This window comes from Toxorhynchites rutilus, chromosome 1 (assembly GCF_029784135.1).
Source record: "Toxorhynchites rutilus septentrionalis strain SRP chromosome 1, ASM2978413v1, whole genome shotgun sequence".
NCBI classification, from domain to species: domain Eukaryota; kingdom Metazoa; phylum Arthropoda; class Insecta; order Diptera; family Culicidae; genus Toxorhynchites; species Toxorhynchites rutilus.
Genome location: NC_073744.1, coordinates 1,490,076 through 1,510,470, shown reverse-complemented (window position 1 = coordinate 1,510,470; position 20,395 = coordinate 1,490,076). Strand labels below are relative to the sequence as shown.

Genomic DNA, 20,395 nt, shown 5'->3' with positions numbered 1-20,395 from the left:
GGGTGGAAATATAATCGAATTAAATATGCACCGACGCGCGCTGCGTACTTCCGATATGGAAAGTGTCCTGGGAAAAAAAGGCGCACGGAAATATTTCGTGCATATGGCGGCCGATGTCTTTGATGGCTCTATGCATTGAGAGCTTAACTGAATTCAGGTGTTAAAATCGTTTTAGTTATGATTTGATAGTACCATCTATTAATCGTAATTATGATTGTTGTTGTTGGGAAAAAAAAGGAGCGGGATATACAAAGATTATCCGAATCTAATCTAAACAACGACTGTGCGAGAGTTGGAGAGTAGAACCGAGTGGAAATGAGCTTCCACGCCATGTACATTCGTTCGTTCATTCTATGCTCCCCTTGGCCATTGCGGATTGTGTTGCACAGGATCATTTATGTATTTGCAGGAGGGGATGCAATGTAGATTTGCATCAATTTTAAGAGATGTTTATGATAAAAATCTTCAGTCCTTTTGTAGACTTGGAACAGGTTGGTTGTGCCTTCCGGGAAAAAAAGAGGATAACGGCTTTGACAAGTTTGAAACAAGTGATTTCTGTTGAAGTGATTGCCTTCGGTAGTGGCACGTGTTTGTTGTTGCAAAGGGTACTGAATTATGGCTGGTCCGTTTCTGTCTCCATTGCCTGGTGATTTACTAACGGAATATATGTTTGGACGACGTCGACAACGAAGAAATAGAACAACTTTTACGCCCCAACAGTTGCAGGAATTGGAGGCATTGTTCCAGAAAACACATTATCCGGATGTGTTTCTGCGGGAGGAAGTCGCGCTAAGAATTAGTCTCAGCGAAGCGCGAGTGCAGGTAATCAAACTATTTTGGTTTATACCTATCTTTTCTATTGACGAAAAATATATGTCATCAATCAACATGGTATTTTTTAATACTTTGTTGGTCGGTCACGAGTACACTTAAATGTCGGTTTTCTGTATATTGACAGATTTTTTTTAAATAGTAAATATACCACATAAATAAGAACATTGTTTTGTGTGTAAGTTCATAGTTTTCTCTGTGCTGACAAGTGATGTTCAAATGATTTTTTAAAATTTTCTGTGCGACCAAATAATAATGTGGTGAAATTTGAAAGTAGGCCAAATAAGAATGATAACAGAGTTTTGTTCTATGATCTAAAAATATAGAAGCTATAGGAGACAAGACTTTACATGTGTCGATGGTTGGATCCTTGACTGTAGATTTCAAATGTTGTTTTCTTTGTGGAATTAGATTTGAAGGCCATTATTATGTTAATACATAAAATATTAACAAGATGTATGATTTTTCATTCAAACAGATATTGTAGTTCTTTTTTAAAATTTACTTGAGTTAATACAATCCAGATTATACAATGAATTATTGATATTCAATCCTCCTTTACTCGCGCATACGGTCTCGTTAATTATATTTTTTCTTTAAATAAGTACCAATAACGCCTAAAAATACACGATGTTACAGACGCACAGTCTGTGATACCGTGCCCGAGTATACGAGTATGCGCGTGAGTACAGGAGGGTTAATATCCATTGTTAAGATTATGTATTCGGATGAGGAGAATATAATTTTTATTCGAGTGCCTTCAAACTATGTTAGTACCAAGTGTCCTCGATAGTGGCACGCTTAAGATTAATCATTGCTTAATCTTGTTTTATTCGAACTTTACTTTACGAATACTTTTTTCATTACCTCGTTTCGTGTCGTGTGGGGGTATACGACCCCGTTGCACTTTCCGTTCAGGCCATCATTGAAAAACAAAAAATTCTTTTAAAACTTATTGTAGAGTCAAATATGTATAAACTCTTAAATGCATATTAAATTAATATGTTTTTCCTACTAATTACAGCTTTGCATTATTGAAAAAAAAGTAGAGTAATGCGGGGCCAAGGTGCGCACCTAACTGTTGTTGTCCAATAACTCTTGAAATAAAAGCAAATAAAATTCCGTTTGTTCGAGTTGTGTTTGTAATTGGACAAATACCTATTTTAATACAAAAAGACAAATGCGCACCTTTGCCCCATAGTGGGGGCAAAGGTGCGCACTTATTGAATTGAACTACTGAGATAACTTATACAAAAAATCAATGTTTATCATCAGAAGCGGGAGAAGCATCATTACTAAAGAGTGTAGGCACCGTAGGAAGGGGGTGTTCTATGGTTTTTTGAGGATGAGAAGAGTGGATGTTATGATCGAAAATACTATGCGGAAATTTTTGGGAGGGAGGAGAATGACAATATAAGATATTCGAAAATGTCCATCATTTAAAACAGAATTCGTTTTTATAAACAAACTAGCTGACCCGGCGAACTTCGTCCCAACCACAATTGATGTATTGATATAAATAATTTCATTCAAGTTCCCACAGAAATAATTTTTATGTACGTAATCTATACTCGCCGTATATAATTTCATTTTTGACATATAAATCTGATGCAGACTAAGACGCATCAGTCCTGACACTGACTGTTTAAATTCGTTTCTCCGCTCTTGAGTTAAATAATGAGGAACGGACACCAGATCATTTTTATTTATATAGATCAAGTTTATAAATACATAGATACCTTCACTTGATTTATTTGAAACTCATTGTTGGAAAAAAAAATATTTATTTGAAGTTTATTGTGAAGACATAAACATAAACGAAACATAACCGTTATTGAATTGAATGCATGGTGAAAATAAAAACATTTTTCATTCGAAATTGATTTCGAATTATTTTTAAGCAGTTGTTTATTTTTATTCCTCATCTTGGATTTCGGTTCTGAGGATTCCGACGCTTTGACTTGGAGCGCTGATGCTTCGTTGTACTGTTGTGGGGTTCGAAGAGACAGACGATGGTTTCTCATGAAACTGGAATCAAAATCTCTTACTGCCTGTTTTGCAACTTGGTTGAATTCGTGCTGGAGGTTGTTGGCTTTCGCAAAATCAAACGCCAGACGCCGTAAATCTTTGAGAGTTATACCATAGAAAGCTTTGTCGAGTGCCCTGCAGTGGTCCGCCAGATCCTCAGACTGCTCACTCGTAAATACCTATCTGAACCGCCCTAGGTGCTCGCTGACACATCCCAGCAGAAGTAGAAATGTCAATAAAAGAAGATTCGAATCTTGAATCACTTTCTGTTATGAGCCTCTTCCTCAGAGCTGATTCAGAAATATCGAGGTCTGCCGCAATCCGACGCTTCAAAAATCCCTCCCGAAGTCTCTGTCGGACCATTTGAGCATTTCTGGAGTGCATTTCTTCAAATCAGTTTCCTTCTTGAGGGTCCCGTTAAAATGTGGTTGCAAACATTTCAGAAGTTTTTTTCAGAGCAAAACTCTGGTGCGAACTTTCGCACCACAGCCACTGCGCACCTTTGCCCCGCAAGCAATTTTTGAACTAATCGAATTTTTTAAAAAAGCTCCTAAAATTTTTCACAAAAACGAATACGCACTATCATCTACTATAAAATGAAGGTTTCCTTGACAGTGTGGTTTCGATCTTTCCAGTTATTTGAGGTAAGTAAATCGTCATCTCCAAAACTGAAAAAATTAGATCAAAACATCGCAAAACTCTTTTTACCTCATAACTTTTTGTCACTTTCATGAAATGTATCTTTTTTTATATGTGTGAGCTGCTGGTGTAATAATGTATCAAACGTCTACACAGTTGTCGAAATTTTATGTTCGTTTGCTTCAGAATGGCCAATGCGCACCTTTGCCGCGCACTACTCTTAGGCATATGTCTTAAACGACTCTTTTCTAATCTTCAAAGTGTGGGTCGTGTATGCCCCACGCGGCCTGAATGGAAAACCTTTAGAAAATTCCCGTGGCACGGATCGTGTTAGACACTAAAAAATCACCCTGTGATGTGATAAAATCCAGGCGTAATTCGTTGGTCCGAGGCGCAAAATGATCTGTTATTCGAATCATTGTATCAGTGAAGCCATACTTCCACTGGACAATTTTTCGTAGAGGAAAACGATCTAAATCTGTAAACACAATATTGAGAAACTTATTATTATGACCATAATTATTATTATGATGTTGATCAAAATCCTGTTCTATCGAATAACGAAAAGTAGTTCTGAAAACAATTTCTTCAGCGGCCTAACGGAAGAAAAGAAATGGGAATCGCATCATGACGGGTGATTAAAAATGGATTAATCACAACAAATGAAAGTCAATAATGTCATGGGGACTGCCCGGTTATGCTCCTACGTCGTCGGCTTGGCTGAATATCAACGCTGCGAAGTTAATGTTGCGTCTTTGGTAAGACCAGATCGGTGTTATTTATTGCGAGCTTTTGAACCGAACGAAACCCTCACTGGAATACGAATTCAATTACATACACAAAAAGTGATTTTACAGCATGACAACGCTTTACCTCGACCTATGTCAAACCCGTTGAAACCAATATGGAAACATTCAAACGGAAAGTCCTACTCCACTCGCCATATTTCCCAGACATTACACCTTCCAGTTGTTACATTTCCCGTCCGACGGAACATGGTCTGGCGGTTTGGCAGTTTCCCTCATATAAAGACGTATGGAGCAATTCCACCACAAATCAGCCGAAAAACGGCCAATTTTGACGCGACCCTCTTCGATTCCATTGAAACTTGGTACAAATGATGGAAGCTACCAAAAACCACAATTTTCATTATCATATGACCAACTTAAATAACGGCTGATTTTTTATAAAGGCGTATATACAGAAACATTGAACTTTTTTGACGTAGGACTACGTCTTTCATTTCTATACCGGGGTGTAAAATCAAAGTTTCGAAAACGAAAGCGTTACGTCGAAGACCGAGATTTTGAGTGTTAATAGCTCCTAAACAACTGAACGAAATGGTATGATAAACACTTCATTCGAAAGATAAAATGTCTACGCGTTCTATACTTTCTTGTTACTTTCTGATCCAAAAACTTGTTTCAATAGTCTTAAATTTGCTTTCAAAATAGGCTATTGAAATCACCAATCGGTATATAAGCGAGCGCCGCTCGGAAATCCACTCAGTTCTAATTGAACAGCGATTGGAGCATGTTGTCGCTGTTGTGGTGAAGCTCTTCATTTATCATGAAAGCGCGGATGAACGGTGTCACCAAGAGCCTGTTTGTGCACCTTAGGCCAGAAGGGAATCCATCAGGAGGAGAGTGATGCTACAAACGGTTCCCCGGGAAGATCTCGAAGCAGCCGCTACACACACACACATACACGCACGGAATTCTTTCCGTTTGGATGCCATTCAGCATCGAGAAAGATCCGGAAAATAATCTGCCAGTTCCTCTAGGAATTTAAAAATACATTCATGTGAAAGAGTTTATTTTAATGTTTTCTATCCATGTAACACTGTGACCAAATACATTAGGTTTTGTGATTTTTCAATCAATCGCAATCAACAGGATAGCTTCTGAAGATTATTCTTCCCCATCAGTAGGATATTTCCGTATCCAATATTGGATGCATAAAACCTTGTGCCTCCAACGTAACGCTCTCGTTTTCGAAGTTCTCCAAATATTCATTCATTCAGAATGAATTCAGATTCAACTTCATACAAATGATCTCTAAATCAACGATAGTCCTACGTCACCCTTGCGGTTATACCATAGATATAACCCACTTCCTGTTTTTCAAAAAATCGAAGCTCAAAATGCAGATGTCCGATTAAAATATGATGTATGACAAAGTTGATAGAAAATAAATTAACCATTTGGGAAAAATAACATTTAAAATGTACTGTTAAAAAATCTTTCTCAAAAATTAAAATCATTATTAAAAACATTTTATGTCTCAAAACACGGTTAGTCCTAGGATACAACGTAATATATTGTTTTTCATGAAGAATCGCATGAAGATTCCGTTTTTCATGCTACTTTTCTTAAATGGTTAAAATTTCACAAAGTATTTTAAAAATTCATATCTCCATTTTGGTGAATTTACCACGGTATCACTGTACTTTGTCAAATTGGAAGGCCCTTCCAATAAAAATATACAAAAAAAATATCGAGGGAGGGTGTTTCGAGATATAAAAGTTTCAAATATCAATTTCCATTTTTGAGTAATATGTTTTAACAGTGAAATTAAAATGTTATTTTTCCTAAATAATTCATTTATTTTCCAATAACTTTGTCATACATAATATTTTAATAAGACATCTGTATTTTTTTTCACCATTTTTTGAAAAAAAAAGATCAATGATGTTGATTGCGCCCTTTTAAAAATCAGGTGTAATTAAAACTGGTCATATGATAATGAAAATTGTGATTTTAGGTACCGTTCTGAATCATATTTCGGACACTTTGTTCTAATATCTTGAAATGCTTAATGCACTGTTGATATAACAATTAAATTAATATCACAAATGCTTCTTTACAGTAATCCCTTGGTTTCACTATCATTTCATATGAGAACTACATTTGAATTATAACATAATCGACAAAAATCTATCAACACTACTCACTATCGTTTGTGTTTGAAGTTTGTTCAGCGTGAGCACGTAGAATTTACCCGTTCATCAATATTTAATTCTCCCGTGTTTCATCAGTTCTCATCATCGTTAACAGTTTACTGTGATTGCTTGGTAAGTGTTTCGCAGTTGACTATAAAATATAATCAAGTGTAATGTAATTTTCGTTAAAAAAATTACGAAATAAAGTGTCCGAAATTTGATTTAGTGTCCGAAGTTTGATTTTTATTCGCTTCATTTAAAAAGCATTTTATTCGATGATTTTTTTTATGTTTTCAATCAAATAGGTACCAACGTAGAAAGCTTAAAAGCATATTGAACTAATTAATTCAAAATATCAACCAAATAATATCTATGCATAAAGTTTTGACCTGTTTTCTGCATCATATGCTTTAAGCGTCTGAAATATGATTCAGAACGGTAGTTTCCATCATAATTACCAAGCAGTGTTGCCACAAGTACAAATTTATCTGGAATCGTACAGACTTCTTCGTTATTTTTGGTACAAATTCTATACGGTACAGAGTACGGATTTTCGTCAAAAAGCACAGATTGGTACAGATTTTTTTACATTTTGATTTTACATTGAGATTACATTTGAACAAACCAACATTGAGGTACATGACGACTTCTACGCCGCATGATCGCTTGGTGCTGCTGATCATAAAAGCATTTACAATGCAATGATTGATCAGTCTCATTAGGATGAAATTCCTTACAAGGATCGTCTGAGAGGATTCGCGTGTGACGGTGCGACGTATGTTTTGCCCCAGATCAACAGTTTGTTCCAGGCTGAAAAACCTGAATTCACGATGCCACATGAAGAGCTGAAAGATTTTTATTTGATCATTCTCACTAATATCTGCGAGGAGATCATTTGAAAAGCGACATGAATTTTAGGTTGGAATAGCAGCCCATTTCAAAGGATATTTGTCGCAGTTTTTTCGTAGAGCTGATCAAACAAATGATAATTCGATTTTGATGATTCGACGCTCAAGTCTATGGCACTATAGCACTAACTTTTCCAATTTGACTAGCATTAACGTTGTGTTAGAAGCGTTTCCAGGATTCTACAATGGTACAAGATGTGGAGAATTAATTGTGTAGCATAAAGATAAATTTATTCCGTAAGGAAACCATAATTTCAGAAAACGAGCATGTGCAGGGTTGGTGGACAAAAATTGGATGCCTAAAACGAATTGACGGTTCGCTCGCCTTTTCGATGCTTCGATGCCTAGTTTGTAACGTTCTCACAATGCCTCACTCCTCGGCAACTGTCGAGATTTTTTTCTGAATATAATCAGCACAAAAATAAGCTTTGAAATCGGCTCAGTAACGGAACGATGAACGCTATTTTGAGATCAAAGGATTTGGTCAAACAGTTCGGTGGCAGTTCGAAAATTTTTTTAAAACCATAGTATGCAATCTAGATTGAAAGAACTATGTATAAGCATCATCAAACACACGAATGACTTACCAATGTAAATGTAGCATTTCATATTGAAATTGATCTATGGCATTTATTCCTGGATAGGATTAAAAGACTAAGCTTTTACTGTAACAATATTCAGCTTTTTCATGAAAATACATTTTCATAAAAAAACAGCCAGAAACCTAATAGCGCACCTGCTACAAGCTTGTTACAAATGAATACAGAATATTTCCCATTGTTGCGCATGACCCGCAACGCACACCTTCATCCCATTACCTTGTAACTTCCCGGCCTGTTCGGATAGAATTTAGGCGAACTAGATTCTTGAAGCTTGGGGTACAGACAGCTCAAAACTGAAATTTAATTTATATCATTATTATTTTACAAAATTCTTAACAAATTATGTATCACTCACATGAGTAGTCCACGTTTTCTGTTATGAACCTAGCTACGAAGATCAAGATCTCTACGAACGTTCAATGCAGTGCAGTGTAACTAATAAGTTTAGTACAATAATTTGTTAATTCGTGAACTTAATACTACAAATGATATTGATTTAAGACCTTTCTGCAATCGAGTTCAGGTTTTGATTACTCCCACGCAAACTAATGATTATGTAAAAAGATATTAGAAAATGGAATTCGCTTCTCTACCATACAATTGTTTTCTATAACATTAACATCTGACATTACTGCTTGTTTTAATGCAGTGATGAATACAAGGGTGTATTTTTTGATGTTGGTCCGAGTGGTACCTCAACACGGCCAGTTTACCATTGTCGAGATCTTGATTTGTGCTAAACAATAATATTCAAAACAACAACAACTGATTTGAAGTATCATAGAAATTATCATCATCAGCATTTTTTACCTTATCCATATTACTTATACTATTTATACTTACTTATTACTTATACTATTACTTATATCGTGGATTATTAGAAGGAACTAAACTTAAGCGAAATGGATTACATGCAAACAATTGATTAATTAAGAAATTATGTATACATTTGTAGGAGAATTATAATCTAACCTATATAGGGAAACTGTGTTTGATTATCATTTTGGAAATCCGGTTGCAAACGCGGCAGCCCATCGATAGCTTAATTTTTTCCATCTGTTCAATAGAGCTCCAACACGGTAGTATTCTTAGTCTTTGGACTGTATTTTTCGAGACCACAGGGATCCACACTGGATTCCCTATTTTTTTTATAAAAAGTTATCTGTCATGCCTTGTATATGCTGTGAACAGATTTCAATTAAGTTATTTAGTGATTTTTAAAGATAACTTTCAAGTTGAACTTCGAATTAGCTACACAGTGGAGTCTACGGAGTTACGGAACAATTGATGGACAGCTCCATAGCGAAGCAAAGGAAGCGCTAATGGTTAATACAATCAACAATGTGTCTGTATTGAGAATATTCACTATCATTAACATGCGACTTGGAACTTTTATTCATATCATAACACTGGTTAATATATGTCAATTTGAAAACCTATGAATCTCTTAGGAAAAAAGTACACATTCAATCAAAGCCAAATATTTGATACTTTTTGACAGGTGAATTTTTATCAACGCGTAAACGTTGATTGTCACAAAACACGACGTGCAAATATTTAGTTCTTGTTTGCTTAAACTTTTTCCGATCTGTTTGTCAAACCATGTACTGACATATCTTCTTCTAAAATGGCACTAACTTTCCTATTCCTTGCGTCATTATTATTAGTATTTGGTTGAGATTTCTATGCCAAATAACACGCCTTGAAATCTGAGTAGCAAGCTCTAGGATACGCGTGACCACAGTGCAAGTCGGAGGAAATTTCTTTGACGAAAAATTCCCCCGACCAGAACGGGAATCGAACCCGAACCCACGGCATGTTAGGTGTGACGCTAACCACTCGGCCACGAGAGCACGATGTACTAACATATATGACATATTTAAATATATCAGTCATTTTTTCCATGTTCAATATTTGTCATTGCTTGCCACTGTTGATAATTGTAAATTGACAAACAAAATAATATTTGAACCAAATTTTGTCTCGATTGTATCAATTTCGTCAATTTTCTTTGTATTGTACCAACATCATCACAGATTGCAGTGAAAAGTTGTGAGACATTGGTCATTCATGCAATTTTGCATACTTGAAATCTAAAAAAATAGACTTCTTTTCCGAAAGGGTTCAATATTTTTTTCCTGAGTTATTACAAAAATTGCATACTCAAAAACTATAAAATCTACAAAATTTTGGTCAAGGGAGGTAATGTGGGAAATTGTTTAAATTGTAATAAAAATGTTCTAAAAATTGTAAATATTTTTTCTCAAAAACATATATTTTTAATTTCTTAAAAAATTAATATGAACAGCCCATACAATAACCAACAAGTCATCCTTACATCAGAAGATGGGCAGTTCAACAGGGAAAAAGATTTTCTAACGACATCTTTTTATGTTTCCTTCGAAAAAATTACAACTTATCCTAATTTAGTTTGAAGTCATGATAGGGATATTTATTTATCTATTGTCTTCAATCGAAATTGTAGGCCGATACATTCTTAATACTACTCAAAACTACTTACTTAAAACTAAAAAAGACTAAAGAGTGCTTGCTGGATAATTTATCCGTTTAATTTGTAAGAAACAAGTTACATAATCAAAAAAATTTATTATTTTTATTTATTTATTTATTTGGTCAAATCAGCTTAGACTAAATATGCTGCCCAAATATTACAGTGAAACTTAACTATATCTTATTCTATTCAGATAGTTTTTAAGCATTGACCTTGACATGGTTACATCAATTATTTTACTGTGTTCGTTACAGAGGCTCATCATACGATTAATAGGACTATATTTGGCATAACTCGTTCTTCGGTAATGTATGGGTTTCTCAGGTGCCTATCGGCGCGTAAAAATTTAGGTTTCCTAATATTTCTTCTCAGTCCACTCATTGTGATATGATATCAATAATAAATAGAATCATGGCAGAGTTCCGACGTACTTTTAGGCTTTTAATATTGATTAGCATACAGCGTGCTTCATACGGAGGGAGATGATATGGAGACCAGCCTAGTTTACGAAGTGCAAATAATAAAAACTGTTTTTGTACAGATTCAATTCTGTCTTCGTGTGAAGTTATATAGGGGGACCATACAATACTACAGTATTCGAGAATTGATCTGACATATGTAATATACAATGTCTTTATTGTGTACGGATCGTGGAAATGGTAACTAAAGCGTTTGATGAAGCTCAACATATTATTTACTCTATGGATGATTGTATTATAATGGTCAACGAAGGTTAGTTTCGAACCTAAGACCACACCTAAGTCTCTTACTCGTTGACATCTATTAATGGGTTGATATCCCAGCCTAACACCATTGTTCAAGTGTGTTCTTTTTCTTGTAAAAATCATCAAAGTGCATTTCCTAACATTGAGCTGTAATAAACTATTAGTGTACCAATTATAAAATATGTCAACTTCATTTTTGAATGTTTGAGAGTCTTCCTCATTCTATATTTCCATATAGAGCTTTATGTCATCTGCGTAGATAAGTGCCTTAACATTGTTAAGAAAAACGCAAACGTATATAAATTTTTCAGAGTCTTTTTTTCTCTTCTATAATGATCTTCAATTCATTTGGTTGGTTCCAAACTTTAATTCCATTTCGGAAAAATGTCCGGAGTGACCTTTAGAGTGAGAGGTACGGATGTTACTACTACGCTAGATCACCTCAGGACTCATAGTTAAATTTTTATCTAATGATATGAAGGAAATAATTTAAGTTTTCAAATAAAATCAAATTTTTAATTCATATCAAACAAATTAATAAAACTTATCAGAACCAGAACCTGAACCAAAATCACAAATAAATAACCTGAAAACATTATTTCGCAACCAATGTTTAACTCGTAACATGTTTGTGTATAAATTCTGGCAATTGATACGTTCTCAAAACTTTTTTCTATTTAGAAACATACCTAGAACTTTTTATTCCCGAGAATTTATACACACATATGATACTATAAGTACATTAGTTTTTCAGGAATCTTCATCCAAAAATGTCATATATTTCAAAAGCAATAAGAGATAGAATGATGATGTGTGTGACAAAAGTCCGTATTTCAACATTATCTTTTTTTTTCGAATACCCTATATCCCTGTCATTAAACTCAATTTAAGCAAAATTAGGATTACAGGGAAACTTCGATATAACGTCACTCGATATAACGTACATTTTACCTCGATATAACGTACACATTTCCAAAGTGTGAAGGAAAAATTTGTTCAATATTTTTTTCCTGATAGAACAATGAATTATCTGTATTGTGATGCTAAAACAAGTTTTGTACAACCGTTTTACACTGAGCAATTGTCGGTGTTATTCCATATACTGTCTGCATATACTGTCTGCAGCAAAAATTCCACTAGCTGATGAACGATATGCTATGGCGAAAGTATCACAATTTTCAAACACATCGTCACATTATATAAAAATAAGAATAGAATAAGAATATTAATAAAAATAATAATATTTTAAATAAAAACTATATTGAACCAATGGAGGGCCAACAAATTAGCCATTACCAAAGCCGAAATCGAGCCAACATTGGACTTATAAACCATAGTTTTGTTTGACATTTGTGTCTACCAATTTGTTTTCGTAGGATGTACCAATGATTAGTAGGGTAGAAAATGACTAGAGGATTGGTAATATTTACCAAAAAATTGGTCATATATACTAAATTTTCCTCTCAGTGTAGAATATAGCGGGTGCGATAACGTTCCCCAGTTAAGGGTTTTTATTGCACCGGTGTGCTGTCAAGCTGTGATACAATTTTACCGAGTCATTGGGCCAATTGTGATCTCTTGGCTATTACTTAAAGGTTTTAATTTATCATTTGTTGTAGCGATCTGTTATCATTGTTTCATCCGGTTTTAGTAGTCTCAGAATCGTCTTAGAGTGCAGCCGTCCCGCTCCACCGGGTAAAAGCCACGAATTGTTACTCTTTTTTCTTCAAATGGTAAAACGAAAGTAGCGAATACCCTTTATTCGGAACGAAACTCGACATTTCTAATACGCTAAATAACCTTGTTATTTAGTTTTTGGCAGAATGACACTAACACAGTTTTGGAGTTTAATTTTTTTTATCTCAATTATTTATTCAAGTTACCAAATGCCAATAGCTATTAAGGCGTAAGAGTATTCCTTTTGTTCAACTGTTCAGTTCAACTGAACAGCGGAGGCAGTTTACATTATCATTGTGTTGTTATTAATAGCACAAACAGTCCGTTATTTCTTGTCACAAGTGGTACAGTGTGTGTGGATGGAGAGATGCCAGAACTCTGACCGTGAATCGATCTTCATTACTGATGATTGTGGTGAGGACGTAGATATTCTATGATAACACTCAAAGATGGCCAATTGAAGGCCCTGAGTTTTGTACGCACGATCGATCGTTTAGTAAATTTCGGTTGATCTAATGGGTTTGAGGAATAATTGATTTAAAATGCTCTTTGCAGGAATCTGACAAAACTGAAAAAAAACTGAAAAGACATTTCATAGTTTTTGAATGTGAATCAATTTCGAAGAACTTTTTATTACGAAACTACGTGGGTCGACTATAATGTAACGCGAGAGAGGAGAATGAAAAGACAGAGAGTATATTAAAGTAAATTTCTAGAGCTTCACAATCATGTGTTAGTTTTTTATGTAGTCATCATTAACTAATACATTTATTCCAGCATGGAAAAAAATGTCACTTGTCACTGAAGAATTCTTTTGGCTTTCTTAAATCCAGAACCGGGCAGCTGCCTCGTCGTTTCAGATCTGGGGAATAAAGAGGTGTGGAATTGGTTCAAACTTATGCACGCTGATAAACAAGGGCCGGTAGGTGAGCTGACATACAAATGAAGCATAAATTTCTGCATAAATCAAGAACTAATTAAACAACTAGAGCCAAAGTTGACATGTGAAGGTTTTAGTCGGCAAGAAACTATTCTATGGCGAATAGACCCTCTCCCCCCCTCCCCTCTCTCTAAGGGAGGGCTACCATACAAACGAAACACAAATTTCTGAATTACTCGAGAATTAATCAAGCAAACGAAACCAAATTTGGCATGTGCAGGTTTTAGGGTGCAATAAATATTTCTATGGTAATTAGACACCCCTTCCCTCTTTCCAATGGCGTGAGACTGCCATACGAAAATTATCTCGAGAACTAATCAAGTAAATTGAACCAAAATTTGCATATGGTGGTTAAACGGAGCAATAAATATTTATATGGTGATTCGACACACCTACCCCCTCTCTAAAGGCAAGGGAGCTGCCATACAAATGAAACACAAACTTCTGCATATCTCGAGAACTAATCAAGCGAATGGAGCCAAATGTGAGGGTTTTTAGGTACGATAAATGTTTCTATGATGGTATGGAACCCCATCCATTAAAATGTTACACATATTTCAACTAAACATATTCCAACCAAACATGACAATTGAAAATTTTCGGAAAATTCTGAAGGAAAATGGAAAAAATTGGAAAATTCAATTCTCATATGTTTTACAATTACATAGTGATAAGCGTTGTTAGTCCATTTGAAGTTTGCGCTAAAGAAACTGATCTTTGTTCGAAAGTGGAAATGAATTTTCAGGTGAAAACACGCACTCTTATATCTTCTTTTAGCTATATAAATAAAAATGAATCGCCAAATGTATCGGTAAGCGCAAAACTCGAGAAAGGAATGATTCGATTTGACCTGTCTTCATTTTATTATATTTTCTGTATCAAACATTTATCCCATGTAACGGAGAACCATGTTATTTGCAAGCGGTTGAAAAATCTTGAACGAAAATTGTGTCTGAAAATAATCTGATATTTTAATGGTGAGTTTTGGTAAAAGTACTAGGAATTTTATAGTGAAAGGTAATTTTAAAAGGTAGATTAGAAGATCAATCAATGAACAGTTCTGCGATTGGACCCATGAACGTGCGCTTATTAAGAAAAGTGCAATTCCAAATGAAATCGTTTAAAAAAATGCAGATTTTAAAAACATGTATTTTTTATTCAAATGGGAGTTTGTATTCCGTTTGGGTTGGAGGAAATATGAGTTTTCCACAGCAATTGGGAATTTTTTGACTCAAGCGTAACTTTTGAAAAGGGGGTATCGATTTTAGTAGGAGAAATCTTTGATATTTTATGTCTAAAAAACTATGAGTCGTACCGAAATAGTGGTTTGGAAAGAGTTATAGCGTATTGATGTCTAAACATAAAACAAATATACACTGAGAAAAAAATTAGTACTCTTTTTTTTATTTACAAAAAAAAACTTTAATTTGCAATATCCAAAATACATATTTTTTAATTTTTTTTTTATTTTTTCATATGAAATAGAAGTCATGTAGAAAATTTAAAAAATGGGTCCAAGATGGTAGCTATTTTTGACGAACTTTGTGAAACATCGAGTTTTTATGAATTTCCGAAACTTCGAATTTTTGTATGTTAACAATTATTTTTAGCCACAAATTATGATTTCTGATGTGACAAACAAAAAAGCTCATTATAAATCTCCTTCTAAATGTAGCCATTCTCGAGATATTTAAAAAAATATTTTTAATTTATTGTCTTTTTTATAGTAAATATTCCATTTTAATATGTTTGTCATATTATACCGTCATGTTCATGGAATTTTCTGATTTTGCTTATAATTTCCAACAACTTTTCCAAATACATCATTATGGTAAAAATATATCTTTAGGAGTTACGTTGAAAAACATTTGAAGACATGTGGGTTAACACAAAACGTAGCGATATTAAAAAATCCTTTTTTATCTTAATACAAACTTTTATCATATTATTCGTGTTACACAATCAAAACACGAACAGTAGAATTGAAATCCCAACAACAAATACACCTTGTTGATTCAACCGGACGTTATGGGTACAAATATAATTAACTTGTTTACGGTATGCCTAGATTATACCTGAAGTCAGGTATCTTTAAGCTACCTCTATAATGTATATAAAGTTACTCATATTCAAACATCGTTCATCAGTCGAACAATCTTCCTTATAGAGTGAATAACAGTATACCACAATGGACTACAATTTTTTTTTTCGTGTTGTAGACCGTTTCCGAAAAACGTTAAGAAATGTTCATCTGAAAAACGTTTCTTAACCGTGTCAATGATTGAGAAACTTAAGTCAATGGGATGCAATATCCTTTTAGATACATCTTTGCGTGTCATGTCGTTTATCTGTATACTCTTCCAAACCAAAGCAGTGTAATACTGAGGAGCAGATCAGTACAGCAGTAGGAAATACTTTAGAAGAAGTACCATCAATAGTTTCTGTCGTTTCAGCATCTTCGCAAGATTCCCAAAACAGCAACATACCAGAGTATTCCCGAGCGTACAACACTGAGCTTTTAACAAGGGAATTGCCGGTATTAACGTTCAACCAATAATGACGAAAAGACATGAACAGGCCAGTTACCCCGATCAAAAATTCAAAGAAATTTTTAAAGGTATTAAAAGAAATCTATTTTCCTTTTCACATGAAGAAGACGAAGAGTCGAACTTTGAACAAAAGGCAAAAGAGTTTGATGAGATTATCAATCAGCTCAAAGAGAAATTTGACCACACAGAGACAACAAGATCAGAAAAAGTTAGAATTTTAACAGTTTTGCCTAAGTCTTGGTCCGTGCAAAAAAATGGAAGATGAATTTGGCGTTAATAAATATATGGCAATTCAAGCCAAAAAACTGGCAAATGAAAAAGGTGTGTTGTCGACACCACATAGCAAATATGGACCAAGTTTAAGTGAAGATGTAAAACATCATGTTTCGGAATTTTATAATGACGACGATATCAATTGATCATTACCTGGAGAAAGAGACTATGTTTCTGTAGCCAAAGATGAGAAGCGTCAACACATCCAAAAAAGGTTATTAATAACATCATTACGGGAAACTTTCAACAGATTTAAGGAACTTAATCCAAATTGCAAAATTGGATTTAGCTCTTTTGCATCAATGCGTCCGAAGCATTGCAAATTGCTGAGTAGTTCAGGAAATCATAACGTTTGGGTTTTTGTACATTCCATGAAAATGTAAATCTTATGCTTCATAGTCTCAAAAAATATTCCTTTAACATTGAATGCAAAGAATATATGGAAAAAATACTATGTAACATATCAAATAGATCAAAATACTGTTACCTTCGTGAATGTAAAAAATGCCCAACAATGGACGAGTTTGGAAACTGGTTTCTAGATGGGCTTCAGGGCTGAAATCACTTATGCACAATGGATTTCTACTGATCGATGCGACATAGAAACTCTTGTAAAACCGGTGGAAGAATTTGTATCGTATTTTTGCGAAAAAAATTGAAAAATTACTTACTCATGATTACATTAAAACACAACAGTCCATATTTCTTAACAATATAAAAGCTAATTCGCAAGAAAATGAGGTTGTTGTGATTTGCGATTTTTCCGAAAATTATTCATTTGTGCTTCAAGATGAAGTTCAAAGTCATCACTGGAACAATGATCAAGCAACAATCCATCCATTCGTTGTTTATTATAGAGATGAAAAAGGTTCTCTAGCAAATTGAAGCTTTGTAGTTATATCTGAAGTTTTAAGTCATGACACAATAGCTGTGCACGTATTTATTTCTAAATTGGTAACATTTTTGAAACGACAAATGCAGGTAAAAAGAATAAAATTCATGTCGGATGGTGCTGCATCCCAGTATAAAAGCAGGAAAAATTTTGCGAGTTTATGTCAGTTTAAATCGAAATACGACATTGACGCTCAATGGCATTTTTTTTTTTGCAACATCACACGGCAAAGGACCTTGTGATGCAATTGGTGGTACATTAAAACGGATGGCGACAAGAGCTAGTTTGGCTAGGCAGCATGAACATCCGAATACGAGTGCAAAAACGTTATTTGACTGGGCTGGCAAGCGAAAAGAAGACTATCTTACAAAATAGTCATTTTCATATATATCACAAGAAGAATATGATCAGGGTGTGGAAGAGTTGAGTAGCATGTATGATAACACCAAACAAATTCCAGGTACCCAAAAGTATCATTTGTACCTGTATCCGAGAATGAAATAGCAGCAAAGTTGTACTGTAACGACAATGCAGCAGGTTATCATAATGTGTATAGAAATATAAGAAAATAATGAAAAAATTAAATTATGTACAACCAAATTGTTAGTTGATAAAAATAAATGTTTATAAAAAATAAATGCTAAAAATTCTAGTATTATTATTAGTATCTCTTAAACTCCGATAAATATAGGAATTAGTTGACCAAATTGTAGAGAATTATATGTTTTCCTTTTATAAATGCTGTGTTCTGTTGGCGCAACATGTATAACATGTTAAAAGTTTGTATTAAGATAAATAAAATATTTTTTAATATCGCTACGTTTTGTGTTAATCCACATGTCTTCAAATGTTGTTTAACGTAACTCCTAAACATATATTTTTACCATAATAATGTATTTGGAAAAGTTGTTGCAAATTATAAACAAATTCATAAAATTTCATGAACATGACGGTATAACACGACAAACATTTTAAAAGGGAATATTTACTATAAAAAAGACAATAAATTAGAAATATGTTTCGAAATATCTCGAGAATGGCTGCATTTATAAGGAGATTTATAATGAGCTTTTTTGTTTTAAATCACATCAGGAATCATAATTTGTGGCTAAAAATGATTGTTAACATTCAAAAATTCGAAGTTTCGAAAATTTATAAAAATTCGATGTTCCACAAAGTTCGTCGAAAATAGTTTTACCATCTTGGACCCATTTTTTTAATTTTCTACATTACTTCTAATTTATATGAAAAAAATAAAGAAAAAAAAATTAAAAATATGTATTTTGGATATTGCAAATTAAAGTTTTTTTTTCTCAGTGTATGTTTTTTTCATATTTAGACATCAATACTCTATAACTCTTTCTAAGACACTATTTCGGTACGACTCATAGTTTTTTAGATATAAATTATCAAAGATTTCTCCTACTAAAATCGATACGCTTGAGTCAAAAAAATCCCAATTGCTGTGGAAAACTCATATTTCCTTCAACCCAATCGGAATACAAACTTTCATTCGAATAAAAAATACTCATGTTTTGTCATTTGTCGATTTCATTTAGAATTGCTCAAAACGTAAATTTTATAACGAAAAATAAATTTTGGGCAGGACGAAGTTTGCCGGGTCAACTAGTGCCAAATAAACAATTTTTAATTGTATTCTTAGTGGAATGCTTATACATACATGTGCACCAGTGCATGTCGTGATTAATTTCTCTCACAAGAAAAACCGGAAATCGATCCCGAAGCATCCATCAGGACATGAGTGACGCTAACCACTGTTCCATTGGAGTCACTCAAGTATTCACTACGTGAATCAAACACCATTCCGATTTCAATGCGATTGTAGAAAGAATAATTTACAACATATTTATTACAATATGAAAAAAAAATCGATTGTTCTCTATTTCCAGAATTATAATTGTAAAAACAAACATATGTTTTCATACCCTTAGGTTTGGTTCCAGAATCGTCGTGCAAAATGGAGAAAACAGGCCAGATTACAGTTATTGCAAGACGCCTGGCGGATGCGATGTCTGGGAATGAATTCTCCCCAACTAGTAGTAGGTGAGATACTCATATACTAGTGATTCCGTGTATTGTGAATGTTTTTATCATGATTACAACTTGATTGTTCGGTCTATTCTAGATCCACAACATATGCCGTCGGCAACAAATAATAACCCACCGAGTAAAAAGCCCGACGAATCTGGATCCTCGCCGAAAGAACCGGAATTCACACTGATGCATCCCGCTTTTCAAGGATCAAACGGAGGAGCGAACAGCCAAAGCAGCAACCCAGTGCAGAACAACAAACGGATGGATATTACCCATCCCTCCTTTCAGTCTAGTCTAACAGGCCCCGATGGTTCATCGATCCCTCGAGACGAACGTCAATCGTACCAACCCACCAATACCCAACCAAGATCCCCGCAGCATAATCCGGAAGATTCCAACAGCAGTGAACTCTCGGATGGGTCGGAGGAAATCGACCTCACCACCAATGGGGGATGCATTGATTATTCCAACAGCAGCAATTCGAACAAGAATTAACCTAGTTTATGGAAGTTTCAGCCAAATTGTTGTAAATACGCTTTAAATGAATTCAGAATTTGTAGACGTGGTTGCCTGATTCTCATCTAGATTTGAATAAAAACTCTATTTCTTCTTTTTCACACTTAATAAGAGGATGCATTTCTTTGCTACTAAATTGTGTTCAGTTTTTTATTGCATGTTAGAGAGAGACGTGAAAGTCGAATATAGGTTATGTTTCATTGTTCGTACTATCAATAAACAAGCAGATAGAGATAAAAATGTCCGAAGCATGACATCGAATCGATACGATACAAATGGGCATCATATTTGTTTGAATAAGACAGCG

The 20,395-nt window shown here is 34.3% G+C and overlaps 1 protein-coding gene across 1 annotated transcript; it reads left to right on the top strand.

Annotated features, from left to right (window-relative positions):
* The first annotated feature begins 402 nt into the window (after window positions 1-402).
* On the top strand, window positions 403-20,179 carry LOC129762314 (paired mesoderm homeobox protein 2). The gene is made up of 3 exons (XM_055760481.1): window positions 403-822; window positions 19,470-19,581; window positions 19,664-20,179. Exons 1-3 carry the CDS (start codon window positions 616-618, stop codon window positions 20,065-20,067), a joined length of 723 nt encoding a protein of 240 aa, XP_055616456.1. The 5' UTR covers window positions 403-615; the 3' UTR covers window positions 20,068-20,179.
* The last annotated feature ends 216 nt before the right edge of the window (window positions 20,180-20,395 follow it).

Excerpts from the sequence above, each read along its gene's own strand:
- LOC129762314 (XM_055760481.1), top strand. The coding sequence starts at position 616 with ATGGCTGGTCCGTTTCTGTCTCCATTGCCTGGTGATTTACTAACGGAA. Across the intron at positions 823-19,469 it reads TCAGCGAAGCGCGAGTGCAG|GTTTGGTTCCAGAATCGTCG; the intron begins GTAATCAAACTA and ends TCATACCCTTAG. Across the intron at positions 19,582-19,663 it reads TTCTCCCCAACTAGTAGTAG|ATCCACAACATATGCCGTCG; the intron begins GTGAGATACTCA and ends GGTCTATTCTAG.